Source organism: Salmo salar, chromosome ssa01, assembly GCF_905237065.1.
Source record: "Salmo salar chromosome ssa01, Ssal_v3.1, whole genome shotgun sequence".
Classification (NCBI taxonomy): domain Eukaryota; kingdom Metazoa; phylum Chordata; class Actinopteri; order Salmoniformes; family Salmonidae; genus Salmo; species Salmo salar.
In genome coordinates, this window is record NC_059442.1 from 13493004 (window position 1) to 13515863 (window position 22860).

The 22860-nt window shown below is 41.1% G+C and overlaps 1 protein-coding gene across 4 annotated transcripts in view; it reads left to right on the forward strand.

The window, feature by feature from the left end:
• stac (SH3 and cysteine rich domain) overlaps positions 1–20536 on the forward strand; it is a 45305-nt gene extending 24769 nt beyond the window's left edge. For all 4 annotated transcript variants that reach the window (XM_014129521.2, XM_014129365.2, XM_014129589.2 and 1 more), the window contains 8 exons: positions 1282–1363; positions 1673–1779; positions 6854–6935; positions 8197–8273; positions 12052–12146; positions 14502–14553; positions 16037–16174; positions 18402–20536. In XM_014129521.2, the coding sequence (XP_013984996.1) occupies positions 1282–1363; positions 1673–1779; positions 6854–6935; positions 8197–8273; positions 12052–12146; positions 14502–14553; positions 16037–16174; positions 18402–18500 (732 nt within the window). In that variant the 3' untranslated portion in view covers positions 18501–20536. The remainder of the gene's footprint in view (positions 1–1281; positions 1364–1672; positions 1780–6853; positions 6936–8196; positions 8274–12051; positions 12147–14501; positions 14554–16036; positions 16175–18401) is intronic.
• Positions 20537–22860: the final 2324 nt, after the last annotated feature.

A 22860-nucleotide genomic window follows, 5' to 3' on the forward strand; every position in this document is an offset into this window, starting at 1 on the left:
CCTGCCACCATCCCTACGGTGAAGCATGGTGGTGGCAGCATCATGCTGTGGGGATGTTTTTCCGCGGCAGGAACTGGGAGACCAGCCAGGATCGAGGAAAAGATGAACGGAGCAAAATACAGAGAGATCCTTGATGAAAACTTTCTCCAGAGCACTCAGGACCTCAGACTGGGGCGAAGGTTCACATTCCAACAAGACAACGATCCCAAGCACACAGCCAAGACAATGCAGGAGTTGCTTCAGGACAAGTCTTTGTATGTCCTTTAGTGGCCCAGCCAGATCCCGAACTTGAACCCGATTGAACATCTCTGGAGAGACCTGAAAATAGCTGTGCAGCAATGCTCCCCATCCAACCTGACAGAGCCTGAAAGGATCTGCAGAGAAGAATGGGAGAAACTCCTGAAATACAGGTGTGCCAAGCTTGTAGCATCATACCCAAGAAGACTTGAGGCTGTAATCGCTGCCGAAGGTGCTTCAACAAAGTTCTGAGTAAAGAGTCTGAGTACTTATGTATATGTGATATATCCAGTTTTTTTGTGTGAATTAGCAACATTTTAAAAAATCCTGTTTTTGCTTTGTCAGTATGGGGTTTTGTGTGTAGATTGATTATGATTTTTTTTAAAATACATTTTAGAATAAGGCTGTAACCTACTTTTTGAAGGGACTGTATGTTCTAGCTTTAGTTAGGTTTAAAATTGCAGCATTTTATTTCAGCCTCATGGCAAAAATGTGTAGAATAGCAGAAAATTTGCTTTAAAACATATATTATTTTGGGCCCACCCACATTTCTGCAGGCCCACCCACCAATGTATTTCTGCTTACCCTACTGGACTAATCTGATCCTGTTCCAGATGCACATCTTCACTCAACCCTCATGAAGCAATTTTTTATTTACATCTTGTTTAATATTGTTTAGCATGGCTGAGGTAGGGAGAGTGATCAGCAGGTGGTGATCACAGAGAGGTCTATAATGGTGAATGGCTTTTAACCAGTTGTTCTGGCTTGGGATGTGTCTAAAATGTCTCCTCTGCTTTAGCCAGCTTGTTGTTGTCTCACCAAACAATGATGTTGTGTTGTTGTAAACAGAAACAAACCCAGACTAGAGTACAGTATAGTGCATGTGGAAACTAACAGAGAAATTAGGTTATGCAGTGGCTCTAATGTATTTTGCTAGTGGTGTGCTGCACTGCCTGTTGATGTATTGATCCCTCACTCACCATGATGTTCCTGCCCTCCATCCTTCCCTCCCTTCCTCCCTCCCTTCTCTTTCCCCCTCCACAGCCAAAGGGCTTTCGAAGGTACTACAGCTCCCCACTGCTGATAACGGAGCAATTTGGCTGCATCAAAGAAGTCATGCCTATTGGTAAGCACACTTTCCCTTTGCCTTACAATACTCTAGAGATAAAGAAATGTCATTACAAACCAAGGTGCATGAACAGTGGAGAAAACTGAAGAAGAAAAGACACTCAGCAATTCTTTATAAGACAATGGAAGTTTGCTTAAATAATATATATTTTATTGTTGAAAGCAATGTGAGACAAGCCAAAGCGATTTATATAGGCCTGCTTTTGAAAATGTCAATACACTTACAGTAAATTGATGCACAACTAGATTGTCCTTGTCTGGCTGTTTTGACTGACATGAGCTTCTCTTCTCTGCTGTCTCTCCCCAGCTTGTGGCAGTAAAGTGGACCCTGTGTATGAAGCTCTCCGGTTTGGGACATCTCTGGCACAGAGGGACAAGAGGGCCAGTGGCTCCGAGTCCCCCCACAGGAATTCTGTAAGAACAACAACACAATCTATTACAGCTCAGTCGAGTAAAGGCTTAACTGAATGACAACAGAGACAGAATACAATATGGAATTTTGTTGTTGGTGGTGGGCAGGTGGAAGGTCATTGGAAGACTGTTACTGCAAAACAACAGGTGTGACACACAAGGTTTGAGGTGACAAACAGTACCAGTCAAAAGTTTGGACACACCTACTCATTCAAGGGTTTTTCTTTATTTTGACTATTTTCTACATTGTATAATAATAGTGAAGACATTAAAACTATGAACTAACACGTATTGAATCATGTAGTAACCAAAAAAAGAGTTAAACAGATCAAAATATATTTTATTTTTGAGATTCTTCAAAGTATCCACCTTTTGCCTTGATGACAGCTTTGCACACTCTTGGCATTCTCTCAAACAGCTTCATAAGGTAGTCAAAGTAGTCACCTGTAATGCATTTCATTTAACAGGTTTGCCTTGTTAAAAGTTAATTTGTGGAATTTCTTTCCTCTTTCTTTCCTTCTTAATGCGTTTGAGCCAATCAGTTGTGTTGTGACAAGGTAAGGGTGGTATACAGAAGATAGCCCTATTTGGTAAAAGACCAAGTCCATATTATGGGAAGAACAGCTCAAATAAGCAAAGAGAAACGACAGTCCATCATTACTTTAAGACATGAAGGTCAGTCAATCTGGAAAATTTCAAGGACTTTGAAAGTTTCTTCAAGTGCAGTTTCAGAATCCATCAAGCACTATGATGAAACTGGCTCTCATGAGGACCACCACAGGAAAGGAAGACCCAGAGTTACCTCTGCTGTAGAGGATAAGTTCATTAGAGTTAACTGCACCTCAGATTGGAGCCCAAATAAATACTTCACAGTGTTCAAGTAACAGACACATCTCAACATCAACTGTTCAGAGGAGACTGCGTGAATCACGTCTTCATGGTCGAATTCCTGCAAATAATCCACTACTAAAGGACACCAATAAGAAGAGGAGACTGGCTTGGGCCAAGAAACAAGAGCAATGGACATTAGACTGGTATAAATCTGTCCTTTGGTCTGATGAGTCCAAATTTGAGATTTTTGGTTCCAACCGCCGTGTCTTTGTAAGATGCAGAGTAGGTGAACGGATGATCTCTGCATGTGTGGTTCCCACTGTGAAGCATGGAGGAGGAGGTGTGATGGTGTGGGGGTGCTTTGCTGGTGACACTGTCAGTGATTTATTTAGAATTGAAGGCACACTTAACCAGCATGGCTACTACAGCATTCTGCAGCGATGCGCCATCAAATCTGGTTTGCGCTTAGTGGGACTATCATTTGTTTTTCAGCAGGACAATGACCCAATACACCTCCAGGCTGTGTAAGGGCTATTTGGTTTGGGATGAGTTGGACCGCAGAGTGAATGAAAAGCACCCGACAAGTGCTCAGCATATGTGGGAACTCCTTCAAGACTGTTGGATAAGCATTCCAGGTGAAGCTGGCTGAAAGAATGCCAATAGTGTACAAAGCTGCCATCAAGGCAAAGGGTGGCTACTTTGGAGAATCTCAAATATACTTTAAAATATATTTACATTTGTTTGAAACTTTTTTGGTTTTACATGATTCCATATGTGTTATTTCATGGTTTTGATGTCTTCACTATTATTCGACAATGTCCAAACTTTTGACTGGTACTGTATAAGTACTAATACACTAGATTTATGCCCATTGGTTGAAAGAAAGGAAAGGGATTATTGCTCGAGTGAACTCATAGGTTAATCAGCAAGCGTGGTGGAATTGCCATGCTCATAGGCTGAAGTTAGGTGAATGACATTCTGCACGCTTGCTAATAGTAAAGGATGAGCAAAGACATGACGCTATGCTGATGAGGTAACATTATGACACAACCATAGAAATACCTGATATGCTGATGAGTAACTACACTGAACAAAAATATAAACGCAACATATAAAGTGTTGGTCCCATGTTTCATGAGCTCCATACGCACAAAAAGCTTATTTCGCTAAAATGTTTACATCCCTGTTAGTGAGCATTTCTTCTTTGCCAAGATAATCCATCCAACTGACAGGTGTGGCATATCAAGAAGCTGATTTAACAGCATGATCATTATACAGGTGCACCTTGGGCTGGAGACAATGAAAGCCCACTTTAAAATGTGCAGTTTTGTCACACAACACAATGCAACAGATGTCTCAAGTTTTGAGGGAGTATGTAATTAGCATCCTGACTGCAGGAATGTCCACCAGAGCTGTTGCCAGAGAATTGAATGTTAATTTCTCTACCATAAGCTGCCTCCAATGTCGTTTTAGAGAATTTGGCATTATGTCCAACCTGCTTCACAAACGCAGACCACGTGTAACCACGCCAGCCCAGAATTTCCACATCCGGCTTCTTCACCTGAGTCAGTAAATATATTTGAGTATTTGATCATCGCTGTTATGCTATCGATACGTTTCAACACAGATCGAAAAATTGCCTGTACGGGATTGAGAAAAACTGTAATGAAACTACCTCATTAGCAATTCACCACCTGACTGTCATTTAAGGAACTACCCCATCAGCAACGTATAGAGATTAAGAACGAAATGAACTAATAGCTATGTCAGGCCAGTGGTTAGGCTACTAATATAATGGTCATTAAGCAGGTGATTTCAAAGTGTTTATAACATGTTGTTCTGTTTTTTGGTTTTACTTCTCTTTCGTCTTTGCCTACTGTGAGTGAATGAGTGTCGGAATGTAGGGCCGCAGTAGATAAGAAGAGACACTGGCACCCAGGAAACCTGTTGGTGTGTCTGTGCTCCGGCACAGTTCTATGGCTGCTGTTATCCCAGCTTAATTAATTAGAGTTCGATCACTCCTTTTAACCTGGGGCCTGGGAGCATGGATGACGGGTCATGTGAATACATCATATTCAGTTGGATTAATGGTATAGACGGGAGACTCATGTTAAAGTCTGGGCCAAGTGAGCTCTGTCTCTTACTTACAGCAATGAATGTGCAAAAAGGCAAAGTATAGATTGAAAAGCTACAGTAATGGTGTTGTTGTTGTATGCGCATGCCAGCTCTGCCTTGAGTAATGATAGTGTACTGAGATACAGCCACTGTGGAGTAAATATGACCAATAATGGTGTACTCAGATACAGCCACTGTGGAGTAAATATGACCAATAAAGGTGTACTCAGAAACAGCCACTGTGGAGTAAATATGACCAATAACGGTGTACTCAGATACAGCCACTGTGGTGTAAATATGACCAATAACGGTGTACTCAGATACAGCCACTGTGGAGTAAATATGACCAATAAATGTAAACTCAGATACAGCCACTGTGGAGTAAATATGACCAATAACGGTGTACTCAGATACAGCCACTGTGGAGTAAATATGACCAATAAATGTAAACTCAGATACAGCCACTGTGGTGTAAATATGACCAATAAAGGTGTACTCAGATTTGTTATTTTATTAGGATCCCCATTAGCTGTTGCGAAAGCAGCAGCTACTCTTCGTGCGGTCCACACAAAACATGAAACGTAACATAATGCAGAACATTAATAGACAAGAACAGCTCAAGGACAGAACTAGATAAATTTAAAAATGGCACACGTTGCCTACATATCAATACATACACACAAACTATCTAGGGGAGAGGTGTTACTTTATCTGTTTTTTTGGAACCAGGTTTGCTGTTAATTTGAGCAATATGAGATAGAAGGGAGTTCCATGCAATAATTGCTCTATATGATACTTTACGCTTTTTGAATTTCTTCTGGATTTTGGGACTGTGAAAATACCCCTGGTGGCATGTCTGGTGGGTGTAGATACAGCCACTGTGGAGTAATAAAGGTATACTCAGATACAGCCACTGTGGAGTAAATATGACCAATAAAGGTGTACTTGGATACAGCCATTGTGGAGTAAATATGACCAATAAAGGTGTACTTGGATACAGCCATTGTGGAGTAAATATTACCAATAAAGGAAATCTATTCCAGGAAGAGATGATGATGATGAGGGGATTGAAATAATTATTCCAGGAGAGATATCTGCTGAGCTTTTAGACAGAGAGGAGGACTTGAAGACTCAAACTATAAACAATGCAGTCATTGCAAAAGAAAAAGGGAGCACCTCTCTACTCTCTGCTGCTTATCTGTGTAAATCTAATTTAAACTGTATCTGCGGCTTGAATCAGTCCTGGAAATGATGTCTTAAAACCACCAGGGAAGTCCTGCCAACTGCAGCTGCTATTTTTAAGCAGAAGTACCCGGCGCTTAAAAACTAGGACAATGGTTAGCATCAGTGATAGCAGAGGGTAAACTCAGTTCAACCACCTAGTTTGTTTACCAGTACATCCCTGGTAAGGATAAGATAGGATGAACTTTAATGTCCCCGAAGGGAAAATAGTCTTAGACACACACAGTAGTGCTGCATACAAAATAGACACTGTATATTCTACACTCAACATAATACATAAGTTGCATGTTAAACTTGTCATACACATTGTACACTTTTCGCATAGGTTACAATGATAATTGGCAACTATTTAGAACATCTACAGTACTGCTTTGGTGGGTTCATATGTTGTTATGATTCCTTCAACTGTTGCCCAGTCATAATATTAGTCAATGTTTTTGTGCTCTGTTGAGCAGCGTTTGTAAATTCAAGATAACATCAACGTTTTTTTGGTGGTCCTAAATCTAGACCACCCTCTACGATTTCTAGGAAATGTGTCACAAACATTAAAGAGATTTAACAGGATCTTAAGCACTTTGTCATATGGTACGAATTGCAGGAAAAAGTACAAATTGGAACTCGTAACATATCATACGAACTGAAGGGGGGAAAAAAACTAAATAAGGACGTAACATATCATAAGAAATGGATGACGTTGTACACAATTTTCGGGGACCCATTTTGACTCGTGAGTGCTACTTCAAAACTACTAGCTACTACAAAAACTCTGCTGCATCACTTTAAAGATCAGAAATGTGTGTGTGTGGTCTAGGTATCTAGCTACTGTAGGATCTGAATGACTGGCAACAATCTGTCAGTAAGATGTAATGCTCTCTATCTGCTCCCACAGATTAGTGACTTAGCCCAGGTTCCAGAGGAGGACGACGCTCACAGCAGTCGACATGAACTCACCAGGAAGCACAGTGATAATGGTGAGTACTGTACACGTTGTACCAAGAGGCAGCCATCAGTCACTAAGAGGCAGCCATCAGTCACTAAGAGGCAGCTATCAGTGACACTTGGAAATGCACTTCTGTTATGCATAGACTTTATGAATGAAACATTAGTGACTGCTCAATGGTATGTCTATAACCTTATATGCCAGATCCTTGATCTAAATTTCAGTTGATTCACTGAATGTAATGGATGCTCACTGAATGTAATGGATACTCACTGAATGTAATGGATACTCACAGAATGCAATGGATATTCACTGAATGTAATGGATACTCACTGAATGTAATGGATGCCGACTGAATGTAATGGATGCCGACTGAATGTAATGGATGCCGACTGAATGTAATGGATGCCGACTGAATGTAATGGATTACGACTGAATGTAATGGATGCTCACTGAATGCATTGGATTCTCAGTTCTATGTACTGTAAGATCTCAAAGAGGAAGAGTAATACGCCTATTGCCCTGACCTTTTGCGTGCAGTAGCATTGACCCAGGACAATGAAGTTGTAGAAGGGACACTGGTTGAAGTAGACCTCACATTATTTAAAATTTAAAATTTTACATTTTAGTCATTTAGCAGATGCTCTTATCCAGAGCGACTCACAGAAGTGAATGCATACATTTCATTTCATACATTTTTTTTCTGTGCTGGCCCCCCGTGGGAATCGAACCCACAACCCTGGTGTTGCAAACACCATGCTCACCCAACCGAGCTACAGGGAAGGCTAAAATGCCTTTAGAAGCTCCACAAAAACAATATCTGACCCCTGAGGATTGAGGAAGGGTAACCTTCTTCTGTGTTCCTCTGTACTTGCCACATGTAGAGACTGTAATTACTCCCCAATCCTACTTGAATATCTGGACAGTGCTCACTAAGAAGAGGAAAATATGGGACAGATTCCAGTATGGGAATCTGTCCCATTAGTAATCCCATCTAAATACTCTATGGCTTTCTGAAATGATGTATTTGTTTATAAAATAGCTTTTCTATCACAGCTTGTACTGTAAAAATAAATACTTATGTTTATTCCAGGACGTTCAGAATAAAAATAAATATTTTGGTTTATTCCAGGACGTTCAGTAGATGAAATCCCACTGCTATTGAGATTCAACCAAGCTTTGCTGTCTTGTTTATGATTGTCAAAGTGTTGATAGCTTTAGTGTTGTCTTTGATAATTGAAGTATTTGTCATTGATTTGGGGTGATTTACAGAATGTTTTGACATTTTCCAGTGTTCACATCGCTTGAGAATGGGACGGAGCCCATTCCCTATTGCCACGTAGCTGAGAGGAAACCTGATGATTCACCGGTAAGGAACACAAACACTTACAGTATAGTAACCAGACTCCCTGTAACTCCGAGGAGGGCAGCGGAGAGAAAAGTTCAAGTTCCACACAGACTTTTTCCTACTGTGAATTACATTAGTGTTACTCATTTAATTCCCGCCCAAGCATATCAGTGGAATGCTAAGGGAGTTACAGATCTTTTTTAAATTAGAAACTGTGTGTGTTGAACTCATTCAGGACGCCCCTGAACACCCAGATGCTTTGAGACAACAGGGTCAGTAGAGAGAGAAAAGGGTACAGTATGGCAGCTGAGGGTGTGAGAAATGACCAGTCTGTCTTGTCTTACACAGGCGGAACAGAGTAGAACACACCAACATAATTTTAATACTGTTTTATGAGGTCACAAATAATGTCTCTTGCGAGGCGCCTACCTCATCTACTGTACAGTTCCGTTGTCTTGGGCGATGCGCTCTTTCATGACAGAACACAAATGCATTGAGAAAGACTGCTGGCACATAGAACACAGGTAGAAGTAAACACCGCAAGAGCTGTTCATGACAAATCATAATAACTTCTGATCTGGAAATGGAAAATGCAAAGTTATTGTTCTTCAGTGGAGCCCAGTGACTGATTATTTTCTCAGTCCTTATTGTTTGTGTGTGCTGCAGAAATGTCCCTCTAGAATGTCTCTTAACCCACGGCTATCCTTAGTCTATTGCCCATTTGTCCTACGGACTAACACATTGACATAAAGTCTAAGGATAGCACAAACTGCTCTGGAGACAAATGAGCTCTGGGCTTAGTAACGTTGGTGTCATCCCAAGTTGAAACATGCATTGTCTATAATGGGTAGGGCTTGGACCTACCCAAAAGAGGAGCAGTGTGAAAATCCTATCAATAACTAGCTTCTAAACTTAGATTTCATCATGTCACAATTAGTGTATGGCGAGGAAGAGAACTGACATGAGGCATTAGCTTTTGTTGTCTGTTGGCTGGCCCTGAGCAAATCATAGCTCTGGACTAAAGGATGTCCTGAGATATTGTACAGTATTCTATTGAAAGCCTCTGAGAACTGTGTCTGTGCTGTGCGTGCTGGTGGGCTGTACTATACTCTGTGCCTTCAGCCTGAGACCTGATCCTGAGCCAGTTCTTGCTGTGTGGGTGTCCATCAGCATGCTACTTACTATTGGCCAGACTCCCATCACTACTTACTTTCCCAGGAGTTAGGAGAAAAACGTATCTCCCTTACAGACAAATTATACCCTTGCCTCGGTCACTGACACACACAGATATGAATAGGCTCTAACCCTGATGTTTATATCTCCAGCTCCGGTCTGTGCAATATTTATTTTCTGCGTGCAGCCTGACACGTTACAAAACTAGTGCAAACTCCATACTGTTCCCTGTAGCGTAATATTGATTAGCAAATCTCAGACAGATTTATTTTGCCCTCTCTCTGGCTTCTACGGTGGTAGAATGAAAAAAATACTTGTATAAGAAATGGCGTATTCATGTTCCCAGAACATGTTTCATATTTGTAATATTTCTAGACTGCCTCTATCATTCATTTTACATGTTTATCCTTAATGTCAACTTTGGAAATGACCAAAAACACAAAGTACAGAGAAACACAAAGATATACAAGCAAACATGCATGTGAATGTGTACACACACACACACATACGTGCACACGCGCCCACGCACACACGCGCCCACGCGCGCACACACTATGCGATCTCTCTTGGCCAGCTCGCTGAAACATGTAAAGTGGTATTTTCCACCACTCTTATCTGGCTGAGCTTAGCACAGCTGGGAGGATGTCGTTTGTTCGTCTGAAGGCAGGTCTATAAAAGCAGCCTGGCACCCAAACACAAGGACACACAGACACAGGCTCTACAGGATAATGAGCAGAGGAATGAACCACACGCTGCAGAAGCAGATTGTCCCGTGTTGCCTCTTGTCCTATCTGAAATGAGAGACACAAATTACTAGCTGGCCTATTCAAATGTACAGCCCATTTATTGTCCTAAATTCCAAACCAACCAACAACTGTTCCTTGCACATCTTACATCCCCTTGTCTTAACCAACACCTGTTCCCTGGACATCTTACGTTCCCATGTCTTGAACCAACAAGACCTGTTCCCTGGACATTTTATGTCCCCATTTCTTGAATGATTGCGAAGTAATCAAATGGCGTGTACATTGTTTTCTTACACTGATTTGTGAACTTAGAGGGTTTTTTGCTGCTTGTTTAACTCTTCACTCTGTCTCATTGGCCCTACTGCAGTTATCATTGTTTTGACATTTTCCAATGTAATGGCCACCATACAGACAAATATAACCACCCAGGGCGGAGGAAATGTCCCCAGTGAGCTGTTAGTCTGCCATAATGATCCCCTAAAGTTTCTGTTGTGCCTTACCGCATTTTCACCCAGAGCCAGCAGAACATTTCACCCAGGGCCAGCAGAACATTTCACCCAGGGCCAGCAGAACATTTCATCCAGAGACAGCAGAACATTTCACCCAGGGCCAGCAGAACATTTCACCCAGGTCCAGCAGAACATTTCACCCAGGTCCAGCAGAACATTTCACCCAGGTCCAGCAGAACATTTCACCCAGGTCCAGCAGAACATATCACCCAGGGCCAGCAGAACATTTCACCCAGGGCCAACAGAACATTTCACCCAGAGCCAGCAGAACATTTTACCCAGGGCCAGCAGCACACATACACAATCCATGTCTCAATTATCTCAAGGCTTAAAAATCCTCTTTAACCTGTCTTCTCCCCTTCATCTACACTGATTGAAGTGGATTTATGGTGACATCAATAATGAATCATAGCTTTCACCTGGATTCACCTGGTCAGTCTATGCCATGGAAAGAGCAGGTGTTCCTAATGTTTTGTATACAGTATACATGTAAACAGGAGTAACAGTGACAAGTAACTGGCTAAAATAGATAGGTACTAATGGTAATGGCAATCAGTAATCAGTGAACAGCAGCATAGTGGTAGTAATAAATCAAATCAATAATCATTTTAGCAGCAGCGTAGGTGTGAGGGTGAGCAGTAGTTATTACCCATTTAACAGTCTTATAGCCAGGGGATAGAAGCTGTTTAGTAGTCTGTTGGTCTGAGCCTTGATGCACCGGTACCGTCTGCCAAACTGGAGCATGGAGAACAGTCCATGTCTCAGGTGGCTGGAGTCTTTGGCAATTTTATGGGCCTTTCTCAGACACCGCCTGGCATTCTTGGTCATTGTGACATTGCGACTAATTGTGACAAAAGTAGAAAGTGCCTAAAGGTGCGAGTGTGTACAAATACGGTTACTGAATGTGTCTGCGATAATTGTGTTAGCACTTCTCTAACAACATCCTCTCCGCCCCTGCTATTATTGTCTTTTAATTTCCTGGGAGCTTATGAAAACAGATCAACTCAACAAGAGGATGCTTCCTCCCACACATGTATATAATGTTGTGGAAACTTTACAGTAGCAGGTGGCAGAACGACTTTAGCAATTCTCTCTTTTTCCATTGGAAGAGCTCATTCTATTCTAGGAATAATCAAAAGGAATGAAAGAAGTAATGCATTTCCTCTGTGATTTGATTAGGGAATAACAACAAACCTGTAGTAGTTCTTTGCACGTCTATACTCTGTTCTGTGGATCGTGCTCACAGCTGCTGTGTGTGTGTGTGTGTGTGTGTGTGTGTGTGTGTGTGTGTGTGTGTGTGTGTGTGTGTGTGTGTGTGTGTGTGTGTGTGTGTGTGTGTGTGTGTGTGTGCGTGCGTGTTTTGCCTTGCAGGAGAGGAAATGGCTGCAGAAGGACACACTTCAGCTCAACACCTACGTTGCTTTATTTACATTCACTCCCCAGGAGAGTGAAGACCTGGAGATGAGGTCAGTGGTATACACACACACACATTCTCTTTTTCTCTCCAAGTTGATATTATTTTTGTGTCTGGCCCCCAATTGTGGTGGCAAATTGTAATGGAAATAAGCTTCAGTCGACCCACACAACTACACGCACAAATCTACACACACTGAAGCTGTCCGTTAACCTAGTAGCAGGCACCAATGGCCAGTCAGTCACACATTACCGGTCTCACTTTTGTAATACTTACAAAAACAGTGTCATAAATGGTGTGACTGATTTATGGGACTGCTTAGTTTAAACTCTCTTATCTACAAGGGCCAGACGCTCCTACTAGCTGACTGTCAGAATGGGGGGTTTGATTGGTTTCTGATGGGCCTTGGCCTTGCCTGGACATTTCCTGCATTTTCTTTGTTAAAACCATGACGTTAACAATTACCTTAGGTTTCTCTTGAATGTAGAACACACTGTGTTTACCTCGATAAGCAGGCAAACGTCACTGAATGCACGCTGTAATCACTGCTCAGTAGATATCTGGTCTTTGCCAGTGCTATTCTCTAATACAACATGAATAAACATTGTCTGTTTTGTTATGCATGACAATTAAATTGTCTGTGATCTGTATGTGGTCTTCTGCTTGTACTTTGCTCAGTTTAACGACCATAAGACTATCTCTTAATCATGAGCCAGGCATAAACCCACATCAATTTATTCGATTACAAAGATATCGACACATGAATATGGTTATGATTTGACCCGATTCATTAGCTTATAAAGATGTTGTTAGATAAATATGGTTGTGATTTGACACAATTACAATATGATGTGATAGAAAGACAATACCTGATGGATTATTGCTTATCATAAACTGTGGTTCGTGCCTTGAATGCTGATTTGCTGACAGCCTTGGTATATCATACCACGGGTATGACAAAACATGTATTTATGCTGCTCTAATTACGTTGGTAACCAGTTTATAATAGCAATAAGGCACCTCGGAGGTTTGTAGTATATGGCCAATATACTGTACCACAGCTAAGGGCTGTATCCAGGCACTCCGCATTGCGTCGTGAAAAAGACCAGCCCTTAGCCGTGGTATATTGGCCATATACCACACCCACTCGGTCCTCATTGCTTAATGAGACAAATATCAACGTCTCTGTGATATTTTCTGGAACCTGTGGAAAGCTGGCAACCCACTGGGCACACACTGGTTGTTTCCATGTCATTTCAATTAAATTACGTTGAACCAACGTCAATTCAACGTCTATTCCATGTCTGTGCCCAGTGAGAATTGTCTGGACTACGTAAATATTAACACATAGGGCAACCTTTTTTTAATGTCATTTTGCAATGGGCCCTTAAGCAATAAGAGTTTCTCTTGACCCTACGTATCCATTTTACTCCATCGTTCCCTTAGTAATCCAGTCCTTGGACCTGGCGTGTATAATGTCTACACTGTTTCCTCTCAGACGCTCCAATCATCTGAGATCTTCCTCCTTGCTCCCCAGAAAGACTTCAATCTTCCCCCACTTCATTTGAAATTCATTCACACCCACATCACAGCATGACTCCCAAACCACAAATAGCTGCTGTACAGTTGGGTGCTGCTTCAAAGTGTTGTTTTAAATCTTCTCCTATGAAAGGCGAGCTAGACAGGATCAAGGTCTCAGGATCCCATTACAGACCCTAATCAACACTTCAGACAGACACAATAAATCACATTGTACTGTAGACTTTAAAGGCACCCTCATCAAAAGGTGGAGAAATTTCACTCTCTTTTTACATTACATGTTGTGACACCTGCCTTGTGATAACTTTCTTCTGTATAATTTGTTATTAGCCTACTGCTACGTGATGATTTTATTTGTAATTTTTTCACTAGGCAAGTCAGTTAAGAACAAATTCTTACTTTCAATGACGGCCGTGGAACAGTGGTTTAACTGCCTTGTTCAGGGGCAGAACGACAGATTTTTACCTTGTCAGCTTGGGGATTCGATCGTGCAACCTTCCGGTTACTAGTCCAACGCTCTAGCCACTAGGCTACCTGTTGCCCCACGATGATACCATAAAAGCATGATTCCAAACATATTCCGATTGGCAATATATTTAATAAACCAAAATCGTCCATCTTTTTTTCATAATAGAAAGATCTCAATAGACAACCATTTTTAACATGTTCAAACTAAAACCAGTGTTTTTCCTCTCACAGACCTGATTCAATAGACAGGATATTTTTTAAAGAGACATTATGACTCTAGGAAGCAACGAGTCATAATTGAAACATTATTTCAGATTTGTCTTTCTTATTGTCAGATTAAATCTAATTTACAGCATCAGAGACGTTGATTTTTTTAATACGCAATTTATTTCTAATTTAGACCTGGAGACAGAATCGTACTGGCAGACGACTCCAATGATGACTGGTGGAAGGTATGTATTTAAGTAGAAGACAGCTAACACTGACATTTAAACCACTACACTACACCAGTCCAGGGCCGGCGTTATGGGGGGGCCTTAGGGGGCCTGGCCCACCCTACTCTACCTCCATAACCCTACCCTACCTCGTTATTGATCATTTATTTGACCAGGACACGCACCAACAGACAGACTCATCAATCTCAGTTAAAGCATCCAAGTGAATGAAACAGCGCCCCTTTGTCTCAGTATGTGTAGACCATGTATCTGATGCTGTCTGGACCAAAATAGCATGGCATGTGTTTTGACTATAATTTAAAATGTTGTATCAAGAAGAAGGGGAGGTTTGTGTGGAGAATATGGTGCATCTCTCTCCAGAATGCATTTGTTGGAAAGAGCCCATTTGGCAATGTCTGATTTCTGATTGTTTTAACTCACCACGTACACCACTAATAAGCTGAGCCTCTCTGTCAATTTTTTCTTTACCTCGCACAAGTCAACGAAGTCTGAGTTTTTTTAAACATAAAAAAAAAAACATTTTTACATGCGAATGATAGTTCCTCAGTATGTGAAAAATCTATCCAACACCCCGGCCTCAATAATCACCAAGCCTCGGTGTGAAAGAGATAAATATCATGATCCCATATATCCATTGGAAACATAAAAAAAACATATTTCTGTCCTGGGCTCACTGGCGCAGGAAACTCACATGGGCCCAGAATAGACTAGTTGATACAATGTTGCAAGTTCACTAGCTAGAGCTTCAGGCTGGACCAAGTGATGATTTGATACAATGTTGCACTTCACTAGCAATAGCTCATGTCAAGACAGATAGAAAGGGAGGCAGAGAGATGAATGTGATTGAAAGAATCAGAATTTTCATCAGGATATTTTCTACTGTTTGTATTTGTCGGCTTTATGCCCATGTATTTTACTTAGTTGACGATGGAAGTTATAGGCCTACTGCTGCATTGGCCTATAGGCTATCTCTGAGTTCTATGCTGTCATTTCTTTAGCCGCCAATGGATCACAGTGTATCAATGGGTCCATATGAGGCTGGTGCTCTCGCCATAGTTGAATTTGAACTTTTAGATGTTTATCATTTTACTTCAGATTTTTATGATTAACCACATGACAATAATTTAGAAAAAAACAAAAACGTTATTATTGAAATGAAACTGTTCCACGAAATTATGTGTATAAAAATGATCATGACTGGCAAGCAGATCGGTAGAAGTGGTAGGATAAATTGTAAGTTTCCCCAAACTTGAAACTCACCAGCTGCCTATGTGCTTTACTATTAGACACATTAACCCATTGTGAAGGCTCAAGCGGGTACACACATAGGAGGTCCTGTGGAAAAACATGCCCCCCTATGGAAATGAAAGGCCGGTCCAACGGATTCTTTCTGGCGCTGGATCTGCACCAGTCTGCTGCCATGTTAGTATGACCAGTAGCTGTGATGGTGTATAATTTTTCTTCTGGATGATGGATCTAGGGCATGATCGAGGACAGGATCGGTTTCTTCCCAGCAGCCTTTGCTCACCAGGTGAAGACTGGGGACAGAGTGTTCAGGTGTCACCGGACGTTCATCGGCTGTAAGGAGCAAGGCCAGATCACTCTGAAGGAGGGCCAGGTATGTGATCTCACTGTTACCCACAATACAATGATTATTGTGGCCTGTCTGGTTGAGTGGTAATGCCCGGCCTCCGGCATGCATGTTTACGGTGTCGGCATAGGTTTGAATCTGGCCTGCTGCCTTTTGAGACAACCTCTCTCTATCTTTCTGTCTCTCTATCTTGCTATCTCTAGCCCTCTTATCTTTCCATCTTGCTATCTCTTTCTATCTCTATATTTCTATCTCTCTATATCTCTATTTCTTTCCATCTCTCTATCTTTCCATCTCTCTATATTTCTCTCTCTATCTTTCCTGTCATCCTCTATCTGTATGTCTCCAATAAAATCAGAAAATTCCATAACAGCATTTTTTTTTAAATCATACTATAATTATGTCAAACTATTTTGTGACAAAAAAGTACCCAATTATCCCCAATTGAACTAATATACAAGAAAACATGATTGTTATTATCTGTTGTTAAAGAATTGTATAGTTAGTTCCTTAGATGTTTCCATGTACAACTTTACTTGCTGCAGTTCATGTTTAAGCCCCAGATACAAGTGGACATCAGACACAGTTCATACGCTCACCAATTCCCATAGGCAATGGGAGTCCTGGGCACTCAGTCCAAAGACTCTCTCCCTGAACATTCACTTCAAAGGATGGACCTGAGCTGGCCAATTGGTAGTCCCCCCCTCTCAGCAGTTTCCATGGCATTACCATTTTGGCATGGAAAATGGCTTTGCCGTCTCAAATCCTTTTTCCACAATGCTTTGCATGGCCATTTTAGGATTCAGAGGAGAGTTCATGCTTGTAACCCCCAATGGAGATGCATCCATTCCTAACACTTTGAAGATGACTCAGTGACCTCATAGCTCTGCCTCCATCCCCAATGAGTAGCAACATCCGCTGTTTCCAGTCACACAGCCATTCCCACTACCCCTCCGCAGCTGTATCAGACTATTCCCACTACCCCTCTGTAGCTGTATCAGACTATTCACACTACCCCTCTGCAGCTGTATCGAAGAATGTTCAAACGACCCCTCTGCAGCTGTATCAAAGACTGTTCAAACTACCCCTCTGCATCGGCAGAGACTATTCCCACTACCCCTCTGCAGCTGTATCAGACTATTCCCACTACCTCTCTGCAGCTGTATCAGACTATTCACACTAGCCCTCTGCAGCTGTATCAAATACTATTCACACTACCGCTCTGCAGCTGTATCAGACTATTCACACTACCCCTTTGCAGCTGTATCAGACTATTCACACTACCCCTCCACAGCTGTATCAGACTATTCACACTAGCCCTCTGCAGCTGTATCAAATACTATTCAAACTACCCTCTGCAGCTGTATCAAAGACTATTCAAACTACCCTCTGCAGCTGAATCAAATACTATTCACACGACCCCTCTGCAGCTGAATCAAATACTATTCACACTACCCCTTTGCAGCTGTATCAAATACTATTCATACTACCCCTCTGCAGCTGTATCTAATACTATTCAAACTACCCTCTGCAGCTGAATCAAATACTATTCACACTACCCCTTTGCAGCTGTATCTATTACTATTCATACTACCCCTCTGCAGCTGTATCAAAGACTATTCAAACTACCCCTCTGCAGCTGTATCTAATACTATTCAAACTACCCCTCTGCAGCTGTATCTAATACTATTCAAACTACCCCTCTGCAGCTGTATCAAATACTATTCAAACTACCCCTCTGCAGCTGTATCAAACACTATTCACACTACCCCTCTGCAGCTGAATCAAATACTATTCACACTACCCCTCTGCAGCTGAATCAAATACTATTCACACTACCCCTTTGCAGCTGTATCAAATACTATTCATACTACCCCTCTGCAGCTGTATCTAATACTATTCAAACTACCCTCTGCAGCTGTATCAAATACTATTCAAACTACCCCTCTGCAGCTGTATCAAAGACTATTCACACTACCCCTCTGCAGCTGTATCAAAGACTATTCAAACTACCCCTCTGCAGCTGTATCAAATACTATTCAAACTACCCCTCTGCAGCTGTATCAAAGACTATCAGGCAAATACAGACATGTGTCATTGTTGTTTGGTGGGAGAATTATATATTTCTTACAGTGACCCTAAAGCTACTTCACGCTTTAGGGCCACTGTGCATTGTGAATTGAATGTGTTAAAATGTGTTTGGTTTGTACAAAAAGCAACTAAATCACGAGATCATTCTTCACTGTTTCATCAGATTTGTGTAAGCGGTGAGGATGAACACAGTGGCTTCATCCGAGTGGCCAGTGGAAAGAAGAGAGGCTACGTGCCCTGTGATGTCCTGGAAAACATCTGAGAGAGAGAGAGAGAGAGAGAGAGAGAGAGAGAGAAAATAGAGAGTGCTGGAGAGAGATAACGAGAGGAAGAGAAGGAGAGAGAGGAGGGAGGAGAGGCACAGTGGCACACTCCCATGATGCGCAGGGATGGCTCTGACAGTAGCTCTGATTAGATGCCAACCTCAGGCATGAGGGAGAGGACCATTCTTCCCACAAAATGGCCGCCTGAAACCATGGAGCGAAATCCTCTATTGAGCTGTAGATCCAAACTCCAAAATATTGTTGTTGCCATTAAGGGAATGCCTTTGTCAGAGTCAGAGCCAACCTTCCTCATTCCCTTTTAGCCTGAAGGGGAAAGTGTTGCGACGGATCAGATAACCTGACTTTGTGGTCACAGGGAGGGAGAGTGGGGTGATTGCATCTCTGGATTTGGTTAGATTTTTATTCCGATTTTGTTAGATTTTTAGGACAGCTGAGCATTGTTTGTTCTCTGTGGGATTTCCCAGTGGAGAATGCAGGTGACGCATCATGCATGAATATACTGAATGTACTCGTGTGTCTACTACTGAGACAGAGAGAGCAAGGAAATCTACTTTCGGCAACTTTCTTTATGCATACATACTTGCTTATTTAGCATCAGCTGCAGTATGTTTGAACCGCCTGTTTAACCGAAAGCCCAAATGTTCAAGCACTAGTTCTTTATAGCCGAAAATTCGATTCTGAAATAATCATATTTTATTCACTTACGCTAACTTTGATGCAAGCAGTTGAGGTTACAAACAGCATATTTATCAAAAGCATAGAAGATAAGTCTCTTTTCTTCTATGCTCGTATGATGGCTCTACTGAGTCTTGATAGCCTCAAGCTCACAATTACAGACCCATTCTCCCACGAATCCGTCCCTCTGTGATACAAAAAATTCCATACATTGGTTTTGTCACTGGAGAGGAACAACAAAAAGAATTAGACGAAGCAGAAATGTATCAAGATTTCTGAGGTAGTATTGTTCAAAGGAGAAAGAAATCTTTTGCACAAATCCAGCTGGTGATGTTCCTAGTCTAGCTGCTTACCCATCCACATTTGCGTTTAAAAAATATGACACCACAAAAGGACTACAAACCTGTCAAATAGATTTTGTGAATATTTCAAAACAATGAATACCTAATTTGCAACTTAAAGTCTGGTGATAATGTTCTCTTCAGGTAACTCATCATGACCTTGTTTATTGATGTGTTTTATAAAGGATAATGGATTTGATAAGAAATTATGTGAATTTAGGAAGCAGTCAACCTCTAACAAGTGGTTAGATCAATTGTTTTTGAATGTATGTCATAAAATCTGCATACCTGTTGGTGTGGTTTCTAATATACATTTCGACACAATTACATTAGATTCTATACAAATGGCTTTTTACACCTGTTATTGTCAAGGTATTTGATCAGAGAAGCTTCAATGCATGAGCTACATGAAATTCAGCTTTGATTTACATTCATGTATGCTTGCTCCAATTGCACTAAATGGTCACTCAGATATGGCTATTCACTTTAAACAATGTAAACACAATTTTTCATCAAATCAAGACATGCTTGTTGAGATGTAACTATCCCTTTAATGTCACTCTTTATGACACACTCATGTTCTATTCCTTTCTCTTGAGGAATAGCAATATTCTTTGCGGATTTATTGTTTGTATATTTGTTTTCTGTTCAAATATTGTTATAACAAATTAACTGTCAAAGGAAAGGTATGGTAGTAAATGTGTCTCTCTATAAGTTCATCTAAGCTGCACTGAAACTTGGCTGTATTGGATGTCAAAGATAGGGTTGAAAAACTCCGTGAACTTTCAATAAATCCCCAGGTTTTCCCGAAATCCCAGTTGGAGGATTTTGGGAATAAGAAGACAATAAGCAGGAAATATGGAATCTTCCAACTAGGATTTCTGGGAAACCAGGGAATATATTCAAAGTTCCTGGAATTTTGCAACCATAGTCAAAGACCACTGTATTGTATAGATTGTATGCACAGAATAAAAAATAAATTGATTAGAATTTTTTTATCAATTGTATCAATTTATTATCGCCGTTTGGGGAAACTATTTACAGAATATATAAAGCACTGTCCTTAACTCGAGATAGATAGCTTTGTCTTCATACTTGGAACACAGAAAACATCACAGTCATGTATGCATGTGCTGACTATACATTGAGGTATAAAGGAAGTTAGAGGTAGTTTCGCGAGCCTATGCTAACTAGCTTTAGCGCAGATACCCATAGACTTCCGGTCATTGCGCTAATGCTAGTTAACATTTTCTTGTGAAACTACCTTTAACTTCCTTCATGCTGGACATAGCGACATAAAAATGGTATCCACAAGTTCATCTGACTCTGGGGAAGTAGATAAATGGCCTCATTGCCAAAATCCCGAAGTATCCATTTAAGAACTGCTTTGGTGCAATATAACCCAATAATGTCTCAAAAGGGAGGCATTTCCTCTCATTTGGATAGAGGATAACTCAGCGGTATGACTCTTATATTCCACCAGTATGACCTCCAATATAATACCCGCTAAGACAAGCCTTGGTTAACCTGGGGCCTGCTGCCCTATCAGAGAAAATATCTTATGAGAACCCATCCACCGTGATGAAGAGGCTGCTTCCCCCCTCATCCTCACCTACTTCCCGTTCTCCAGCTCCATACACATTTTCCACACGAGAACTAAGAAAGGGATGCACATTCCCTCATAACAAATATAAATAATATGGGAATCACGTTGATATTTTCTGGAAATACTGATGCTCTACCTTCACAAAAAATGTTGAAATGTATTTCATTTTGAAATCTCTGGTAATAAAATGTTGATTAGCTCACACGTTAGAACTGTTAACAACTACATGCCATGTGGCCATCTAGACTAATCACATATTTTATGCAGAAGAACACCCTCTACTGACAGCATAGTGCATTGTGTTCTCATGATTATACTGCAACATCCTGTAGCATCAATACGCAATATAGTCACCAAGTCACTGAGTGATACAGTTTTCCATGTCTTTTTACACATCTGTCACAAACTATTCATAAAGCCCTACACAGACAGCCATGCCTCCGATTCTCCCACCCACTACTTAATTAGCTGTTGCTAATTGGCTCATAATTTGCTCAACTCTACCACTTCAATTATCTTCAAGCTGTTATTTTGTTTTTACTGCGGCTCCTAGGTTCAGTAGCCCCATTAGGCAGCTGTTCAGAAGTCTAGTGGCTGCTGGACGATTCTCCTGGCAGGGGGCTGAGACCGTTTTAAATACTCACCCTCTTGTTCCCCTGTTTGTCTTTGTCATGACACAGGCCAGTCCACCAGGGCTGATACAGGCCTCAACCACCAGACTCTAGCACCCTCCGTTGGTGTTGGCCTGACATTAGCCTGTATTGCATTGACAACGTTACAGTTAGTTTTTTAATCACTTTGGTGTAAAGTACAGAGCCTATAGAAAGTCTGCACCCTCTTTTTCACATGGTGTTGCATTACAAAGTTACAAAGTATACAAAATACTCCATAATGTCAAAGTGAAAATAAAATGATACACATATTTACAAATTAATTAAAATTAAATAACTGAAATATAGTCACATTAGTATTCACCCCCTTTGTTTAGGCAAGCCTTAATTAGTTCAGAAGTAAAATGTGTCTTAACAAATCACATAAGTTATATGGACTCACTCTGTGTGTCCAAATAATAGAGGATGACATTATTTTTTAATGAATACCCCTTCCTCCGTTCCTCATACATAAAACATCTGTAAGGTCCCTCAGTCAAGTACTGAATTTTAAGCACAGATTCAACTACAAAGACCAGGGAGCTTTTCGAAAGCTTCATGAAGAAGGGCAGTGGTTGGTAGATGGTTAACAATAACAAATCAGACATTTAATATGTCTAAGCATGGTCAAGTTAATCATTATGCTGTGGATGATGTCATAAACCACCCAGACACATCAAAGATGCAGTTGTCCTTCTGAACTGAGCTGCAGGACATGAAGGAAACTGCTTAGGGATGTCACCAATGACCGAGTGAAAATAAGAATCAAAATATACAGAATCAAAATATTCCAAAATATGCATATGTATGCAACAAGGCACTACAGTAACACTGAAGAAGAAAACAAAACACATCAAAGGAATGCACTTGTTGGCCTAAATGCATACGTTTGGGGCAAATCCAACACAACACATCACTGAGTAACTGCCTCCTTATTTTCAAGCATGGTGGTGGCTGCATCATGGTATGGGTATGCTTGACATTGGTAAAGACTGGGGAGTTTTTCAGGATGAAAATAAACGGGATGGAGCTAAGCACAGGCAAAATCCTAGAAGAAAACCTGCTT